The following is a 19,567-nucleotide window of genomic DNA, read 5'->3' on the forward strand; positions in this document are numbered from 1 at the left end:
AATTCAATCGGTGGCCATTTTTTCCGTATTTTCTCATATGCGTTCAACTACGTGGTCCTACCGGTTGGGAGGTGTATTGCACTCTGATACATTATATCTCTATAAGAAAATGACCACCAATTGGATTAAAATGCTTTTAATTGAACAATACAAAACATACAGGTACTTCTGTGGGTCCGAACATAATTGTAACATCCGTGGCCATAGGGTACACACTTTATATTTGAAATGTGAACGTTTATGTAGATGTATGTAAATGGACAAAGTGCAAACACCAGGTTGAAGTTCATCCATGACGCTGTGTGATGTAGCAATGTGTCCCGGCGGTACCAGGTCACCCAGCTGTCATCGTCACTAGGGTGGAGAGTGACACGTGACAACAACATAGCTGCTGCTGCTGCTGTGAACTCTGACCAGCTGTGAGCACTCTGCAACACTACCTCTGATCACAAGGTAAACTTCTCACTTCACTTTGCAATGTTTTTATTTCGGTCATCAGTTCACTATGCAAAATATACTCCATGCGCATAAAAACACAACAACAACAACAACAACAATAATAATAATACATATGATTGATTGATTGATGTACTTTATTTAGTAAGACATGAGAACATCAGTACATGGAAGTACAAATTCACAATACAAGGTCTACTAAACTGGGAGACTCATTAAGCACTGAGCTTGTTTAAGATGAGATCCCCATGCACACAAATCATGATGACATATAAGAGACAGACAGATATACACACTACTATACAGAGCGTCATACAATCAGCTTACAGGTTACTGGTATGAAGAGTGAAAAAAAATTACAAGAGAAGAAAAATAAATAGGGGGGGGGGGGGTAGGTTAAGACTTAGACAGGGGCCTTTTTCGAATTGCAGCCTCCTGAAGGTGTATCTTTAGGGCAGTTTTGAAAGTGAGTAGGGGTTTACACTCCTTTACTCCTTTTGGTAGGGCATATTACATAGTTATGACCAAAAAAGGTATAGGCTGAAGCTAAATAGCTTATTCTGCCTATACTGTACCTTTCAACATAAAGTACATACATGACAAGTAAAGAAAACAATTCAAGTCTCAAAAAAAGAAAAAACAGGAGAAGAAAAACAATACAGAAAGACAGAAACCTGAATATGTCCAGTGGTGGAAAAAGTACTCAATTGTTTTACTTAAGTAAAAGTATCAATACTGCCATGTAGAAATACTAGTGAAAGTCCGGAATTCAAAGTTGACTTGAGTAAAAGTACAAAAGTATTGGCGTCAAAATATACTTAAAGTACCAAAAGTAGAAAGTACTCAGTTCTCGAATGTATACAAATCATTAGCTTGTAGATCTGCTATTTTCAAATAGCTGAAATATGTATAGGGCTGAAGTGGTTAATGTATGTTTTGTAATAATAATCTAAATCTGCAAAGTAACTAGTAACTAAAGTTTTCAAATAATTGTAGTGGAGTAAAAGTACAATATTTGCCTCTGAGATGTAGTGGAGTAGAAGTGAAAGTACTGAAAATTGGAAATACTCCAGTAAAGTAAAAACACCTCAAAATTGTACTTAAGTACAGTTGAGTAAATGTACTTAGTTACTTTACAGCACTGATTATGTCATATTTTAACATGATTTATGCACTACAGAGTTATATGGTCATAAATATATCTATTGTATGTGTGTGTTCTTCTCTAAGTGAACAGGGGTAAGATGGTGAAAGCAAGAGCAAACTATTTAATTTTGAAATGTGCAGCTTAATTGTAACTGTAATCTCATAACGGTATAATGGCAATTAATTTGAATGCAAAATGTTCAAAAAATTTAGCAAAATAATCATGATCAAAATAAATAATCTATTCACTGTGATTAGCCAATCATAAATATGATTTATTTATTGTGTGTGTGTGTGTGTGTGTGTGTGTGTGTGTGTGTGCGTGTGCGTGTGCGTGTGCGTGTGCGTGTGTGTGTGTGTGTGGAGAAGGAGAGTTGAATTTCTATTTTGTTTTGAAATGGAAAATGGTTTTAACGGCTCAAAATCATGCAATTGTCTTAACCTGACTGTTATAACTGTTCTATTATAGTTATTATATAGGCATTACATTACGAATGATTATGTATCAGAAATGTCATTGTGTAAATATTTTTTGCCAAAGTACCAATCTTCATCCCCACAATATCATCACAGTATCAATATTGAGGTATATGTTGTCAGAGATATTGAGGTGTTTGATTGAGTCCATATCACCCAGCCTTACATTACATTGCAAAAATGCAAAATGTTTCGCAGATCAGATTGATTTCTTCACCTCGTTTATCCAATCATAAATATTATTGTTTGTGTGTGTGTGTGTGTGTATGTGTGTGTGTGTGTGTGTGTGTGTGTGTGTGTGTGTGTGTGTGTGTGTGTGTGTGTGTGTGTGTGTGTGTGTGTGTGTGTGTGTGTGTGTGTGTGTGTGTGTGTGTGTGTGTGTGTGTGTGTGTATAGAGAGAGAGAAATTAGATATTCCTATTTTTATGCGCTGCTTATAATTTCATCCATTCTATTTCATACCTTTTAATTTTTTCCTGTATTTCTTCTCTTTCCTATCTGTGTTGACAAGTGGGACAGTCCTTAAAACATCTCTGAATGCAAACATTACTGTTTGACACATCAGATTACACTGTTTTCACACCACACTCGCACATGCCAGTTTATTAAGAATAATAATAATTGCTCAGCCTCTATCATTTAATTAATGACAGAGGATTTGAGGTACACTACTTTAGAGCAATTCCCTATTTACGTTTAGACGAGGATTTAAACACCCACACTGCTAACCAAACAATGCGGTTTTGTTTCCAGAATCAGAACCACCTTTATTGTCACATCACAGTTTTAAAGGTTTTAACCCATTAAGACCGGGAACGCGTCTGTGTGTCATTTTTAGATTGCTTAGGCTATTAAAAAATAGCAGATCTACAAGCTCATAGCGCGGCACCGACCGCCGCGCTATGAGCTTGTAGATCTGCTATTTTTTTTAAATCGTGGCAATTTGTGCAAATCTTTGAATATATATATATATTTTATATATTTTTAAAGCGAACATTTGTAACTAAAATCTTTGCTTCTGGGGGGATTCTACAAATGTCTTCTAAATCCTAACAGTTTTTTGAAAAAACGTATGTTGCTATAATATCAGTGGTTCTCAAACCTTTTTCATGTCAAGGACCACCCAAAATGACATGTATTTGGCCGTGGACCCCCATCTCAAAATATGTTGTTCCAGGGATCCCCCCAGAAGCACAAATCGGAGTTAAAAATGTTTAAAACATAGTGAATTGTATGTGAATCAGTATCATTGAGCCTCATCGAGCCTCTCCATATTTTCCTCTTCAGTCACTGTGAGCCAGATTGACCGACCGTACAAGAGACACCACGGAGATTATTTTGCACATAGTTTGTGTCTATAACTTCTGCCGTAGAATAAATCTGGGAAGACTTCTGGTCAAACCTCATTTCAGTAAGGCGAGCCAGGAACCGTTCCAGTGGATGTAGCGTAGCCCCACCCGAAATAATAAATTGTACAATTCTGAAATGCGATCAAAATGAGCCGTTATGGGCGTGGCAGTGTCTTAAATCCTGGTTGATCCAAAGTGATATTTTCAGTGCAGTTTTATTTCATGCCATTTTTGTCATTTGAAGCTCTCTATCTTTTCTGTCGACTTTTTAGACTAATTGTGAGTGTAATTAATCATGAGCTAATCATTTTAAATGGTAAAAATGTGTAAACTCACCCCTCTATGTAAGGATTGTGGGTATGTGTACAGTATGTGTGATCGGTACTGTATGTGCTTTCAAAAAGCTTTTTTATCTATATTGTCTCCATATTCTAACTTTTTGTGTTTTTTCGTAAATTAACGCCCTACTTGATCATTCTACACTCTACGACCTCACACAAAAGCATCAAAAGTAGCAGATCTGCAAGCTCGAAATGCGGCGTGAAGCGACGCGTTTTGAGCTTGCAGATCTGCAGCTTTTGCTATTTTTGAATTTGAATCCTGAAAAGTAACAGTTTTGGACATATGAGGTTTCCACCCGACAGAGACGATATACAGGGTGTTTTACCAATATTTAACAAAGAAAAGAAAACAATTGACCAAGCTACTTGAATACTGCATACTGCTTGTCAGAGAAACCTTTTAGGCTTTACTGCATTTTAAGGACACTTTTAAAACATCCCTCCCTTTTATTCATTTTGGGATGTAAGTGTAAGATGACTTAATGTGTCGTAAGATTTAAACTCAGTTAACCTACTGTAGTCTTAAGTGTAAATCCAGAGGTTGACTAGTCTAGGGGTGCAACAATTAATCAAACTAATCGATTTAATTTATTATACAAAATAATCAATTTTAAGAAAATGTATCAATTTGGGGGGGAATTCAATTTATTTTCTTGTTCTTTTCTTTTATCCCAAAAGTTTCTAAAATCTTTAAAAAATACAGAAAATAGCTGATCTACAAGCTCACAACGCGTTACATCACGATGCATTGTGAGCTTGCAGATTGTTGTTTTCCCCAAAAAAATATATATTAGTATATAATAGGATTTAATTGGTTAATCTGTCTAATTGATTCAGTTGATTATAAAAATCATTCATTGATATCAAAAAATATACAACAATTATCCCCCAAAAAATGCTTCAAGATTATTCCAAAAAGTAATGGAAAGAATAATTGCTAAGACAATAATTGCTTTAGTTGCAGCCCTAGTTGGCTCAGACATTGTTACCTGAAATCCTACAAGGCAGTGAGAATTTTAAGATGAGGGGCTGCTGCTGTTTTGAGTGGTTGGACATGGTGGATCTCATTTTAATCTACTGCAATGGGAACTCAAAGGGATCCAGGCTAGCTGTTGCCGTGCCTGGTGAAGAGAAGACAATAATGTGGGATGTGGGGAGAGTGAATTGAGCCATCCTACAGCCAGCGGCCAAGCTTTCCAAGTCTTCCACTGCCTAGGAAGAGATTTGAAGAGATTAGCACTCTAGCATTAGCCCTGATACAAGCCGAGGATTGAATTAATTAAAGCTTTCCACTCTGTTCACGTGGTGCCGCGTTGAAATAATCACCTCCGTTTAGATTGGAAACTGTCCAAATAAGCTTGCCATGAATGCTCTATTTTTACCGTGCCGCTTGTCTCCGTCAATCCCCTGCTAATGGGGGGAGCAAAATGTTATCAAGGCAGTGCATATTTGTGTTTGGAAGCTTCTTGGAAACTAGTTTACATATTTTCCCTGAAATACCCTCACAGACTTAGTTTTTCCTAAAGGATTTTTTTTGTGGCCTCTGTCTTTTGAAGTACAGGTTTTATCAACCAAAAGGCCGGGGACCAAAAGTCAAGGCCGATTTTCAAATTCATGATTTGCCAAAAATCTGTTTTATGTTAGATCGTGTTTTGGCCCGAGTGTGGAAACATCTTGCTTTGTGATAAGTCTCATATCAGCAGTGTTTGAAAATAACTCCCGGTCTTAATGTGTGTCTTGGTTTTAGGTCATGACCGAAGAGGCTTTCGACGTGATGGTGGTGGGATCGTGCATGACGGACTTGGTGTGGTGAGTAAACTAGCGGTGTGACAGTTGATCATATTAATCGATTTAATCGATCATAAAGAAGTAATCGATTTTCAAAAACATCAGATCTACAAGCTAATGCGACTCGTTGTGAGCCTGTAGATTTTTGCACGATACCATTGTACAATGAAGTATACGATAGCGGTTAAGTGGTTAATTAGACTAATGTCAATTAGTTGATATGATATCGTCTCTGTCGGGTGGAACGTTAGCGTCATATGTCCAAAATATTCAAATTAAAATTAAAAAAGGATTCAAATTCAAAAATAGCAAAAGTGGCAGCTCTACAAGCTGATCAAATTGGGCATTCATTTACGAAATTAAAAGGGCCTTTCTGTGTGGAGTTTGCATGTTCTACCCCTGGTCAGCCGGGGCGCCTGATGGAGGGGAAAGGAACTGGTTGGAATAACGTGTTCCTTCCACGCGTTACCTCTAACCAGGGAACCTCCCCCCTGTCAGGTGATAAGAAGCGGCTTGCTAGCTCTCATGCATTGAAGGAGGCATGAGCTCGGCTTTAGGCTCTCCCTAGGCTGGCAGAGGGAGTGTAGCGCCCAGGATCACTTAGACAATTGGCAATGGGTGAAAAAATGGGTTACAAAATTGTGGGATAAAAATTTGGAAGGGATCAATTTACGAAAAGAAAAAAAAAGAGAATATGGAGATTAGATTTTTTTTTTACAGCATCGATATACAATAAATAAATAAAAACACGAAAAAGCAATCAATACGACACTCGCTAAGAAGATAATCAATAGTTGCAGTAAAGCCAACCCCGGATTCAGCTGCATCCAAGCGGCTACCTAACATTTCACAATTTTAAATTAGGCTGAAGCTGAATTGTCTTCAGGTAGGCTCAACAGGAAGCCCGAGTATTAGGCTTATTGGGCAACTGTTCATTACCTCATTAGAACCTAGTCTTTCAAGGTTTACAGTGTTATTAAACTGAATTATGAGCAATTGTTGTTTGAACAGGATTTGCTTCCATAGCTTTGGACATACTGTAATGTCCATACATTGTTATTAACCACCAACAGTTCCTCTGATGTGGGTGTGTGTTTTGTTTAGTTTTTTTAGTACAAGCATGTGGAAAATATGATATAGCATGCGCTGAAGGGTGTTTCCACCATGCTTAAAAAGGACTACCCAATCCTGCCCAGACAAGAATAGAGGAAGTGGTCTAAATTGAGCAAATACCACTACCTCAGTGCTGTCCACAAGGTCCATGCCCAATATGTTATGACTCAAGTTTCCCAGGTACAGTATACAATGCAGTATATCTATGCTTCAAGGTTTTTTTAGTGGGCTGTGTTTTGTTCACGTAGATTGGAAAAAGTTCCACAAAATAATTAATTTACACCCAACAGTATTTGATCCCGAGGGGGAAATACAATTTTCAGCTTCACCCAGCTGATTGCTGCCCAAGTGGTGAGACTTGAGCGCAGGGGGGGGGGGGTGTCTTGCTCATCTTGAGACATTGCCGGGGCCGGGGAACTCTGAACCTGGCACCTTTTATGCTTCCCAGGGGGCCTCTCTACCCATTTAGCTACAGCTGCCCAAACTTCAACTAAGTTTGAATGCTCCGTTAGGCTCCTTGTATACGAAAATAAATAGATCACGTTAGGCTCTACTCTTTCTTCAATGGATTCACAAGTTTCCCATCTTTTGACTTTTTTGTTTTTACTTGTCTATATCACTGGTTGGGGACCCCCAGGGGTCCTTGAGGGAGGTCCAGGGCCTTGAAATAATGATAGTTAGTAACCCTCGCTGGTCCATTAGGAGTTATAGGGGTCCAAACACATACTAAACTGGAGGTCCTTGAAATCCAAAAGTTTGAGAACCACTGCTCTATATAACTGCGTTTCAAAGCTTCTAGTCTGAATGACATCATTGCTTGTGCAAAGACAGTGCAATAGCCGTTCTCATATAGGCCTACTCGTCAGTCATTATTGCTGCCATGCCAAACCAGAGCCCATGCATATCTGAAGCAAAATTCATTGATCTATTCGCCCAATGGGTTGATGCAGATGTTATCGGTGGGCGTAAACCTAACTCAGACTTAAAGGATTCAAAGTGTTTAGATAATCCACTATAATTACTGTTTACTGAGATGTCAGTGTTACATCATGCTGACATGCGGTGAGATCTGTTGGAGCCAACCGTGGTCCTTTCCCACAAATCGTTAGTCATCGGCTCCAGTACAATGGCTGGTTTGAAAACAACAATTTGTCACCCTCGTGTCCCGTAACCTTTGTTAAGAGTGACACTATAACTATGTAAATAATCCTACGCGCTTTATGGACTATGGTCTCTAGACTTTCAACGTCGAGCCAACACTCAACACTTGACTTTGAAGAAGAGAGTGAACACCAGAACGTGTAACAGCAAAGAGAAAAACCTTGATACCGTTCTCAACCAGCCCCTCGCTTATTTTTAGAATCCCTCAAATTGTTCAAAAAAAGTCCCTAGTTATCAAAAACATATGGGCCCTCTGCGTGAAGCTTTTGGCAAGTTGTGTAGCTCATTAGCAATTAGGCCTAAAAGTCTTGCTTTGAAGGACAGGAGCTGTCTATTAAAACCCCTAATATGCTAACGGGAAGCGGCCTACTTCTGGATAGGATGTGTGGGGTCGGTCGGGGGTTTGGATGGAGGTCGGGATGGGGGCGGGCGGGAGTGGGTCGCCGGAATGCATTTCTGGACCATCAAAGTGGTAGGCATGTCTTTGAAGTCAGAAATCCAGTTGTGTCACTGTATGAATATTTCTGGGTGAGTCTGCCTGTCTGACAGACAGACAGACAGTGGAACGCAAGTCTGCTCTGATGAGGGTTCACTGGCTCTCCACTCTCTCTCTCTCTCTTGTCTGTCTGCCAACTCGCGTGTCTTATCGCTCTGTCTCGATCACCCGCAGTGGTGGAAAATGTACTCACATCTTTTACTTAAGTAAAAGTACCAATACTGCAATATAGAAATACTTTGTTTCAAGTAAAAGTCCAGAATTCAAAATTGACTTGAGTTAAAGTACAAAAGTATTGGCATCAAAATGTACTTAAAGTACCAAAAGTAAAAGTACAAAAATATTTGCAAATAGCAGATCTACAATCAGATCTACTTGTAGATCGGCTATTTTCAAATAGCCTATGTATAAAATATGTATAAAATGGTTAATGTATGTTTCATAATATCATCATTTATATCTGAAAAGTAACTAGTAACTAAAGTTTCCAAATAATTGTAGTGGAGTAAAAGTACAATATTTGCCTCTGAGGTGTAGTGGAGTAGAAGTAAAAGTATTGGAAATTGGAAATACTCAAGTAAAGTACAAATACCTCAAAATTGTACTTAAGTACAGTACTTAAGTAAATGTACTTAGTTACTTTCCACCACTGATCACCCGTCTCCTCTATGTCTCTCTCTCACACACACACACACACACACACACACACACACACACACACACACACACACACACACACACTCACACTCACACACACACACACACACACACACACACACACACACACACACACACACACACACACACACACACACACACACAGACACATGTACAAATAATGATCATCAGACAGATTGACAATGATAGGCTATCATGGATTTCGCTGATGCTCTATTTTACATCATATCATTTTATAGTAGTAAGAGGCTTATGTGAATTATTATCTGCTATCCTGCAGTGCATGTAGGGGAGGAGCTGTGGGACTCTCTCCAGAGGCAAACCATTGTCAAAGCCAGACACTGCCCCCTACTGACACAGCTGACTGAGACCCTGGAAACACAGCACCTTCCTCTTGAGCAGTAAAACAACATAAATGTCAGTGGTGGAAAGTAAACATTTAATCAAGTATACTGTACTCACGTGCAATTTTGAGGCACCTAAACGTTACAATTTTGTCATACTTGATACTTCTACTCCACTACACCTCAGACGTAAATATTGTACTACAATTATTTGACAGCTTTGGTTACTACTTTGCAGATTTAGATTATTATCTCAGAACATACATTAACCACTTAAGCCCTATTTTATACTTTGGCTGTTCAAAAATATCTTGTAGATACTGTAGACACTAGATATTTTCGAAGGTTTTCTGACAAACTTGAAAAAACGTGTGAAATGACACATATAAAAGAGTACTTTTACTTTTGGTGCTTAAGTATATTTTTTGGATGCAAATACTTTTGTACTTTTACTCAAATAACATTTTGAATACAGGAAAATTAAAGAACTTCTTTCACCACTGAAAAACGAGTGTCATAAACAATGAGCATTGGCAGTGGGGGAATATACTTTCACTTCATGTAGTTAAACAATTAGTTTAACTGCATTTTGCAGCCGTTTGCTGGTAGTTCATCTTGCTGCTTTTTGGGCGGTGAAACCGCCCCTATAAGTGAGGTTTGGAAATTTGTACAATTATCCTGCGCTGTGATTGGCCAAAAATTTACCCCGCCTAACCCTGCACAGTGATTGGCCAATCACAATCTATTCAGGACTGTGATTGGCCAGTGTCACATGACACATGTGCATAGCCCTATATAAGAAACCATAACTTTAAAAAAAACATAAATTTGTTTTTTTTAAGTTATGGTTTCGTCCATCATAAAGAGTGTTTCAATAAATGTATTTATCTTTTGTACATGATTGGTTGACTCCATTCAGTATTGTGATTAGCTAGCAAGACACCGCCCACTTCACACAGGGTGTGATTTTTTTTGTCATTTTGAGTTTGTAGTAGTTAGTCTGCGTAGCCAGGCGATCAGAGATCTCTGCCTACTGATTGTCTGGAGAAATCTAAGTTCTATGCTGGGGCTTGAACAGAGGAGAAAAACCTCTTGTGACAGACCTACACCAATGTTGATTTCGTCGACTAAAACTATGATGAAAAATGTTCGTCGACTACCTTTTTTCACTGACGAAAACGAAATAAAAACGAAATAAAAACTAAGCTACAATGACTAAAAATAAAACTAAATATATTGACAATTTCGTCGAGATATAAAAACTAGACTAAACTGTTAGGGAGGGACTAGTGGAGAAGAGATCCAGTAGAACTAAAAGACAAGTCATTTTATGTTTGGTTGCGCTCGGGTGTTGCTCTCTGAAAATAGCAGATCTACAAGCTCACAACGCGCCGCGAGCTTGTAGATCGGCTATTTTCAGCATGCAACCAAGTGTAAAATCAGCCATTACAAGGCACCGCCAAAATACATTTTAGTCGACTAAATCAACTGTAGATTTAGTCGACTATAATCTTATGATATTTAGTCGACTAAAACTAGACAAAAACAAACACATTTCAGATGACTAAGATATGACTGAAACTAAATGGAATTTTATTCAAAAGACTTTGACTAAAACTGAATCAACATTTTTGGTCAAAATCAACACTAGTTGGACGGAGATCTCTGATCGTCTGGCTACGCAAGACTTCAGGGACGACTTCACCCACTTTCAACCTATCTTTATATAATTGGTCCACACTAATGCTCATATATATATAATATGGTACCATTTTTGTGTACTCCGTCTGTGTCAGTTCAGAAACCCGCCTACCAGCGACATCATCGATGGGAATCCAAGCTAATAGAAACTGCAGGGTTTCTATTCCTGGAAAGTTAGCCTGCTATAATGGAAGCCATTGTTCTCGCGTTAATGAATAAAAAATCTGCCTAACGACGATGTCACTGCTAGGCGGGTTTTTTAGACGTCATTTAAAATCCAACGCTTCACTGCCTTTGACGTTTATAGACGTCGTTTGGTGATGTCAGTGATTACGATAGAGGGCAAAGTAATTACTACTTTGTCCAAACTGGTAAGCCTGATCACTAGGGCTGTCAAACGAATATTCGATATTCGAATATTATTCGAATATTGGGAAAATATGTATATTTGAATATGAAAATTAATATTCGAATATTTTAAAAAAAAAGTAATAATTTATTACTAGTTATAAAAAGTTATAAAAACAAACAAAATATATGTTTTATTGGATCTTTTCTGAAGAATTCTTTTTATAATAATAATAATAATAATAATAATATTATTAGAATATATTCGAATATCTGCCAATTTTTAAGACCAATATTCGAAGTTGACAGCCCTACTGATCACCTTGTAATGATTTATTACAGCGTATATACCAAGAGGGTATGGAGCTATGGAAAATTTTGATTCTATTCTGAGAAGGTGCCAACAAGCAGTCAATAACAACATTTACAGTATCCTCTCTGGGAGCCACAAGCTTCTGCTTATGCTGTCAATACCTATTTCATCATCAGAAAAAAAAGAAAGGGTCTGGAGTGCAGTTTTTAACTCAATTCAATGATGAAATAGCCACCTTTAATAAAGGCTTTTTAACTTTTTCACCAGAAGAGTGCCTATTTTTCCCCCTTTGTTACGCCTTTTTCATCAACCTGATGAAGTTCAAGTTGAAATGATTAATGCTTTGTGCTATGTTATAATGACGTTACAGTCTTCCTTCCTTTTAGCAAAATATACAGTAGGCTGTATTTCAAATGATGCCTATTCAATACCTATTCATGTATTCAAATTAGGTATTTTGTTTTGACACGGCATCTTTCTCCGGAAAGCAGAAACTGTCTGTCAAGTAGTTTAGTTATTGGAAACCTTTTTTTTTTTTGTAGATGTGTTTGTATTGCGGGCGTCCAGGTGGTGTGCAGTAGATGCAAAACACTCGCCCACGAACCCCCGGCGTTGGTGCCTCCGACTTGGCCAGGCACTCTCCAACCTCCAACCAACACAATTAGAAGGGTTTTGCGGGTGGGAATGCCAGCTTGGGAGAGTGTTGGTTCACTAGTGACTCCTACTGGTTGGTCGTGGAACATCGTTGTACGGGTCATTTGGGAATCTGTGTGTGCACTGTGCAGTGGTGTAAAGTAACTAAGTACATTTAATCAAGTACTGGACTTAAGTACAGTTTTGTGGTATTTTTTACTTTACTTGAGTATTTCCGATTTTCAGTACTTTTACTTCGACTCCTAACGTCTCAGAGGCAAATATTGTGCTTTTACTCCACTACAATTATTTGAAAACTTTAGTTACTAGTTACTTTGCAGATTTTGATTATTATTACAAAACATACATTAACCACTTCAGCCCTATATACATTTCGTCCATTTGAAAATAGCCGATCTACAAGCTCACGATGCGTCGCGATGCGACGCATCGTGAGCTTGTAGATCGGCTATTTTCAAAAGATTTGTATACATTTCAAAACTTGAAATGGGACATTCTGCATAATGAGTACTTTCTACTTGTGGTGCTTTAATTACATTTTGATACCAATACTTTTGTACTTTTACTCAAGTCAATTTTGATTCCGGACTTTAACTTGTAACAGAGTATTTCTACATTGCAGTATTGATACTTTTACTTAAGTAAAACATTTTAGTACCTTTTCCACCTCTGTGTGTGTGTGTGTGAGTCTTGGGAGAGATAGCATGAACGCCCACATGTACTATGGTCTCCCGGTAAAACGCCTCACTGTCGGGTGAAAAAGACCCCAATGTGTATTGTTAGAGGGCCGTGATATACTACTCCTTCCTCAGACCAACAGTGGAGGCTTTATAACAACAGGGACTGCAGTGCCACTCAGGACGAATTGGCAATGAATTGACAATGACTAAATTAGTATAATAAGGCAACATTATAAAACAAGAGGAAATGGAATTGAGTGCCAACCTGGAGGCAAACGGCCCACGTCACTTAACGCCTGTTTTGGCCTTTTTTCGTACCGTGGGAGAAAGTGCGGCGACGTTGCACTTCAGCACGTAGCTATGTCCCGTTTGTCTGGCAAGCTCACGCAGACAACAATGGCTCAATGTCTCACTGTGTGTGTGTGTGTGTGTGTGTGTGTATGTGTGTGTGTGCGAGAAGAAGAGGCGTGGGCGGGTTCGGCCTCGAAATGTGTCACCTGTCAGTCATTCCTGGTCTCAGGTGGCTGTTAGCCTGTGTAAGCGCATTGGATTCTTAGTGAAGTTGGGGGGGGGGGGTGTGGATGGAACGCCATGGTTGTGTGAGTGAGTGAGTGACACCCGTTTGGCAAGCGTCACGGTATGGGAAGCAATACATGTAGGAGTAGGTGTGAGTACTTGGTGTGTGTGTGTGGGTGTGTGTGCGTGTGTGTGTGTGTGTGCCTGTGTGGGTGTGCGTGCGTGTGCGTGTGTGTGCGTGTGCGTGTGCGTGTGCGTGTGCGTGTGCGTGTGCTCCTGTTGCACAAAACTTTAAACCTAGTTAAAAAAAACATCCTTTTTATTTTCAGTTTCCACAGTAAACTTTGATTTATTTAAATCCTGTTGCTCCACTACTTAAAGTCAGATTTAATGTGTATGTATATCTATGTGATGTCTATTTGCTCTGTTTTTGTATCTATTTATAGGCATTTTAACACAAGAGCCATACTGTTGTTATGTTTTATACAATTGAAAATGCCAATAAATATATATATTTTTAAATAACTTAACTTGCTTTTAGGGGTTTACCTTTCCAAAATGGCAGCATATATTTGATGAATTGAAAAAAATCTAATATTTCCTCAATGTAAAATAAGGGACCATGTGATGGGATTCATTAAAAAATAATAATAATAGAAATCTGGCTCTCAATTACACTAGATTATTACACTATTCTTTGAATGCACAAGCTTCTATTATGTCTATGCAGGTTTTCATTCAAAAGGGAAGAAAAAAGTTACGCAAATTATTAGTCTCAAGAGTGTGACAGTGTTGCTGTTTATTTACACTGGCCGAGCCGTAATGGCAGATAATCAGAATCAATCACAGGCCATGGTTCTAATCACTGATTTGTTAAGCAATGCTTCAAATTTAGTGGCACAACAGAACTCAGATTAAAACAAAACCTAGATCAACAAATCCTTGATTAGCCCTCAACGATGTCCTCGTTGGTGGAACCCACCCTGCAAGAGTTAAAATTACACTCGTGGTATTTGCTGTGTGTATTTTACAAGATGAAAGTCAAATCAGCTGGATGCCATATATACAGTACTCCTCCTGTTGACTTGTGATGCTTGCTCGAGTTACTGGAAATCCTTGACGTGGAGTGAGGTTACTGTAATACCACACCTCAACCTGCCCATCACGCATTCGCAATGACTGAATTAGGAGAAAATGATAAAAATGCCCTTTTGTCTCCCGAGCTGCAGCGCTGGCCAGGGGCCAGACCACAGCAGCTTGACGTAGGCTACAGTGTGAAGCTATTCAGGAGCCCCGTTGGCTCCAGTGTTGCCAGATTTTGAGAGAGAAATAAGCAACGAGGTCTGTGAAAACAAGCCCAAAAGAAGCGACCCAGGCCAAGAGCACTTTAAACCTATACGTAGATCGGCTATTTTCAAAATAAAGTCTTGAAAGAAAGTGAAAAATGTGGAATGTTTTAAATATTTTAAACACACAAATCTTGTATGTCCTGGCACAAAGTGTTTTCAGATGGGGGGTCCGTGGACAAAATAAATACATATTAATTTGGGGGTCCTTGGCATGAAAATCTTTGAGAACCAACATTAGGAAACAAGCCCAAATAAGCAACTACACTTTAGAAACAAGCCCAAAAAAAAACCACAACCCGCATCTACCAATTATTTACAAGATACTTTACAGAAAAACAAGCCCAAAGTCGCTTATAATAAGCGGACTTGGCAACGCTGGTTGGCTCCCTCCTGCGTTACTCACCACCTTCTCCACCTCTGTGATTGGAGGGATGCATTGATGGGCAGCTCTCCCCCAGGGCATCCATCTGTGGGCATGGCGGCCCTGGGGTGAGGGGCGGGACATTGGAATGAGTCAGGCATTACTGGTGACACCAAAGTCTGCTCTGGGTTGCGCTATAGTTGTATTGGTGCAGAACCTCTTAAACTCACATGCTCAGGCATATCTAGAGTGTAAAAAATATCTATCTATCTATCTATCTGTCTATCTGTCTATCTGTCTATCTGTCTATCTGTCTATCTAATCTATCTACGTGTATCTCTCTATTTTGATGTTCAACCCCAGTATGCAAAAGGAAAGGGGCCAGAGTTTGAAAGTTAAGACCTTCATCCCTGCAATATTTATGCTCCATTTTGATCACATTTTGGACAAAGGCTCAAGCAAAGCCCATGAAATCTCTGCTGAGTTTGTGGTGGACCCTCTACATCAATTATGTATGGTAACATTTTCCATAATATGCTTATTATTACTCAGTGAAGAAAATTGCCCAGGAAGGCATACCATGGAATTTTAAAAGGCACTTGGTCAATGTCTTTTCACTAAAACATCAGTCCCATTGTTGGAGAAAAAAAAAATGCGTTTCTACTTTTGTCCTTAAGGACTTATTTTCTATCAATTGAAGAACCATGAAGCATTGAATTCATGGATTTTTGTTTTTGTTTTTGTCGCATTCATAAGCCAATCATTTGATTACCGTTTCCTACCGGCTAATGTATCCGGTAGGAGACACAAAGTAGACTCTTTGAGTCTCCTACCGGAAATACACCGGGTCATCAAATTATTGCCTCAGGAATGCGACAAAAACAAAAACAAATCCATGAATTCAAGGCTTCATGGGGTGTGCAATTGATAGCAAATAAGTATTATTTGGGGTAAACTACTCCTTTTAAATGAAAATAAATAAGTACATTACAATTTAATCGTATTGTGAGTAAAAAGACAGAACTTTAAAAAAAAAATTAAGTATTTTTCCTTTCTAGAATGCAATAATTGGGCTGTATATGTTTCAGTGAGTAAATAACTAACTGAAAGTCAAACTATCAAGGTATCAAAGGGAATCAATGTTGTGCCACATGTGTCATCAGTAAATCCCACAGGCGAGATGTATCATAGCATATCTGTAGTGACTGTGTTGTGTTGTGTGTGTGTAATGTTAATGTATGGAAGAAATGTTCATTAATGTTCTCAGCCGGGGTCCGAGGCTGCCGAAGGAAGGGGAGACCATCCATGGCCACGAGTTCTTCACCGGATTTGGAGGCAAAGGAGCCAACCAGTGCATACAGGCCGCAAGACTGGGGGCCAGGGCCATTATGGTCTGCAAGGTAGGGAACTGTGTGTGTGTGTGTGTGTGTGTGTGTGTGTGTGTGTGTGTGTGTGTGTGTGTGTGTGTGTGTGTGTGTATGTGTATGTGTATGTGTATGTGTATGTGTATGTGTATGTGTGTGCGTGTGCGTGCGTGCGTGCGTGCGTGCGTGCGTGCGTGCGTGCGTGCGTGCGTGCGTGCGTGCGTGCGTGCGTGCGTGCGTGCGTGCGTGCGTGCGTGTGCGTGACACGCTGTTTCACTTTGCGAGCTACCAGTGGTGGAAAGTAACTAAGTACATGTACTCAAGTACTGTACTTAGCTACAAATTCAATTTTCAGTACTTTTACTTCTACTCCACTACATCTCAGAGGCAAATGTTGTACTTTTTACTCCACTACAATTATTTTAAAACTTTAGTTACTAGTTACTTAGTAGATCTTTATTATTGTAACAAAACATGCATTAACCAATTCATCCCTATATTCGTTGGCTATTTGAAAATAGACGATTTACAAGCTCACAACGCGTCGCTTTGTGACGCGTTTTGAGCTTGTAGATCTGCTATTTTCAAAATATTTGTATACATTTTGAACACTTGTGATGAGTACGTTTACTTTTGGTACTTTGTGTGTGTGTATGCAGATGCACAAGACAGAATATGTTCCGGCTTGCCCGATGCCCTCATCATCCACTTTTAGTTGTATAGTTGCAGAACGAAAAATGAACACCCGACAATTACCCAGTTAACAACTCCCACCACAAACCCTCCTCCTAGCCCGCGTTCGCTCTACTCCAGTCCATCATCTCAAAACCGCCGCTGCCGCCGACTCCCCAACTCGCTCATTTTCTGTTGATCAATACCATACCGCATGCATACGTCCACCCACGCTTCCACGCTCTCAAACAGGCCTTATTCCCTTTCTCTCTACACAACCCCAAAGTCTCCAATCAGCCAGGCACAGAGCGGGCCTTTCAACCCCGAGCGCCAAAGCGCCTGGTGCCCCGCACCTCGATCAGAACAAAAAAAAAGGATCAAAAGGGATCGATAACAACAGCCCGAGCGCTTAGCCCATTAAGACCTGAAACGCATCTGTGTCACTTTAGATTTCTTTGGGCTATTCAAAAATAGCAGATATACAAGCTCACAGCGCGGCACCGAGTGCCGCGCTATGAGCTTGTAGATCTGCTATTTCTGGAAAATCTTGAAAAAAAACTTTTTCGATTTTTTTTTCAAAAAACTGTTTTTAAGAAAAAAAACATTTTTAAGAATCGCCTCAGGTCTTAATGGGTTAGGAGAAGTTCTCTGGGCACGGTGGAGGAGAGAACCCAAAAATAGACCGCCAAGGAAAAAAAAGAAAGATCCAAGACGCCCGGGCCGCAACTTCAAAAAGAGCGGAGTCAAGCAGCCACGATCAGCGCTAACCCAACATCACAGGCGAGCCAGGGCGAGGAGGGCCCCCGCGTTTTGTTTGGCACATCGCTGTGGAAAGCGTGGGTTCGAAGTGGGACGCCTCGGGGCAGGGTGGGGGGGGGACCTCTCCCGCACCCCCCCCCCCCCCCCGACTCATTTCAGATGTGGACAATCCCTGTGCGGATGGAAGGGGAAGAGGGGAAGGGAGGGGAGGGGAGGAACGAAAAAATGGGAGGAGAGGTGGACATGAAGAGGCGTCAAGGCGGGGTCGCCGTCATGTCTTCGAGGCTTGGCGCGGCTGGCCGTGTGTGTGTGTGTGTGTGTGTGTGTGTGTGCATGGCGTTGACTTTTTGAGTGTGTTGTGTGCGTGCACGCTTGCGGCGGCGGCGGCACGGTGCCAGTATGCCGGCGGGGCGCAAAGAGAATCCAACCCAACTGAGGTTTGAGTGTAGCGCTCTTCAAAAAGTTTGCCCGCTAACCAAGTCTGACCCCGTTTGACTCCTTCTTTCTTTTTAATCGTTTCGCATTCAATCTTTTCTAGGTCGGCGAGGATTCCTATGGAGACAGATACATCCAGAATTTCAAAGACAACAGCGTTCGCGCAGGTATAAGGCAAGGATTTTGCCGAAACGGGCGGATCGGCTTCGGAGCAGTGGGAATTTTCTCAATTACTCTCAGGGCTTTTTGAATATCCTTGAATGTTTTTTATTTGAATATTTATGTATATGAAAAAATAAACACCAGGGGCAATATTTATGAATAATGGAAAAACCCCTTAATTGGGATGAGATTTGTGGGTGAAAAGCTTGAAAGTTTCTCCAAGTCATTAACAGTGATTACTGTGTGGACATTCTGCCTTTTAATACCGTACGATTTGTACATGGACTATCACATCTGTCTAGCCTCGCAAAAAGCAAAAATAAGTTTAGTTTGTTTATTTAAAAGAGAAGCAAAAGATGGATTCAAAGTCTCGCCTCTCTCCCTCTCTCCCTCTCTCTCTCTCTCTCTCTCTCTCTCTCTTTGCAGAATTTGTATGGCGGACCTCCGCGGCAGCCACAGGAATAGCCTCCATTATGGTCAACGACGAAGGTGAGTGCTTTAGCTGTCAGCCTGCTGAGATCCTGAATAAGCTCGCCAAATAACGGAAATCGCAGACACACATGCATGTGCTTTTACTCTTTAGTTTGCACTCTCTCTCTCTCTCTGTCTCTCTTGCTCTCCCCGTGCACACAAAGTGCAGAGACATGTGCTGTGTATGCGTTCACCTTCGTCACTGACTCAACATTGGGTTAGTATCGGCAAGTCTCAGTTTGAATAACATCCATGGCTGTCCAGTGTCACACAGTACGGTTTCTGCAGTGCCATTCTGAACGTACGAAATATGTGCCCATTCCTACCGTTTTACTTTGACATAATAGGACAGGGTATAACCCATTAAGACCGGGAACACATTTGGTCATTTTTAGATTTCTTTGGCTATTCTAAAAAATAGCAAATCTATAAG

General features: G+C 40.0%; 1 protein-coding gene across 2 annotated transcripts in view; it reads left to right on the plus strand.

The window, feature by feature from the left end:
* Positions 1 to 373: 373 nt before the first annotated feature.
* Positions 374 to 19,567, plus strand: part of rbks (ribokinase) — a 54,175-nt gene continuing 34,981 nt past the window's right edge. The window contains exons 1-5 of one of the 2 annotated variants that reach the window (XM_080415218.1): positions 374 to 453; positions 5,517 to 5,578; positions 16,539 to 16,671; positions 18,605 to 18,668; positions 19,090 to 19,152. In XM_080415218.1, the coding sequence (XP_080271344.1) occupies positions 5,520 to 5,578; positions 16,539 to 16,671; positions 18,605 to 18,668; positions 19,090 to 19,152 (319 nt within the window). In that variant the 5' untranslated portion in view covers positions 374 to 453; positions 5,517 to 5,519. Of the gene's footprint in view, positions 454 to 5,516; positions 5,579 to 9,410; positions 9,539 to 16,538; positions 16,672 to 18,604; positions 18,669 to 19,089; positions 19,153 to 19,567 lie in introns of those variants that run through there. The other variant, XM_080415219.1, reaches the window with a different exon arrangement.

Source organism: Gymnoscopelus braueri (assembly GCF_963280865.1).
Source record: "Gymnoscopelus braueri genome assembly, chromosome: 19".
Taxonomy (NCBI): domain Eukaryota; kingdom Metazoa; phylum Chordata; class Actinopteri; order Myctophiformes; family Myctophidae; genus Gymnoscopelus; species Gymnoscopelus braueri.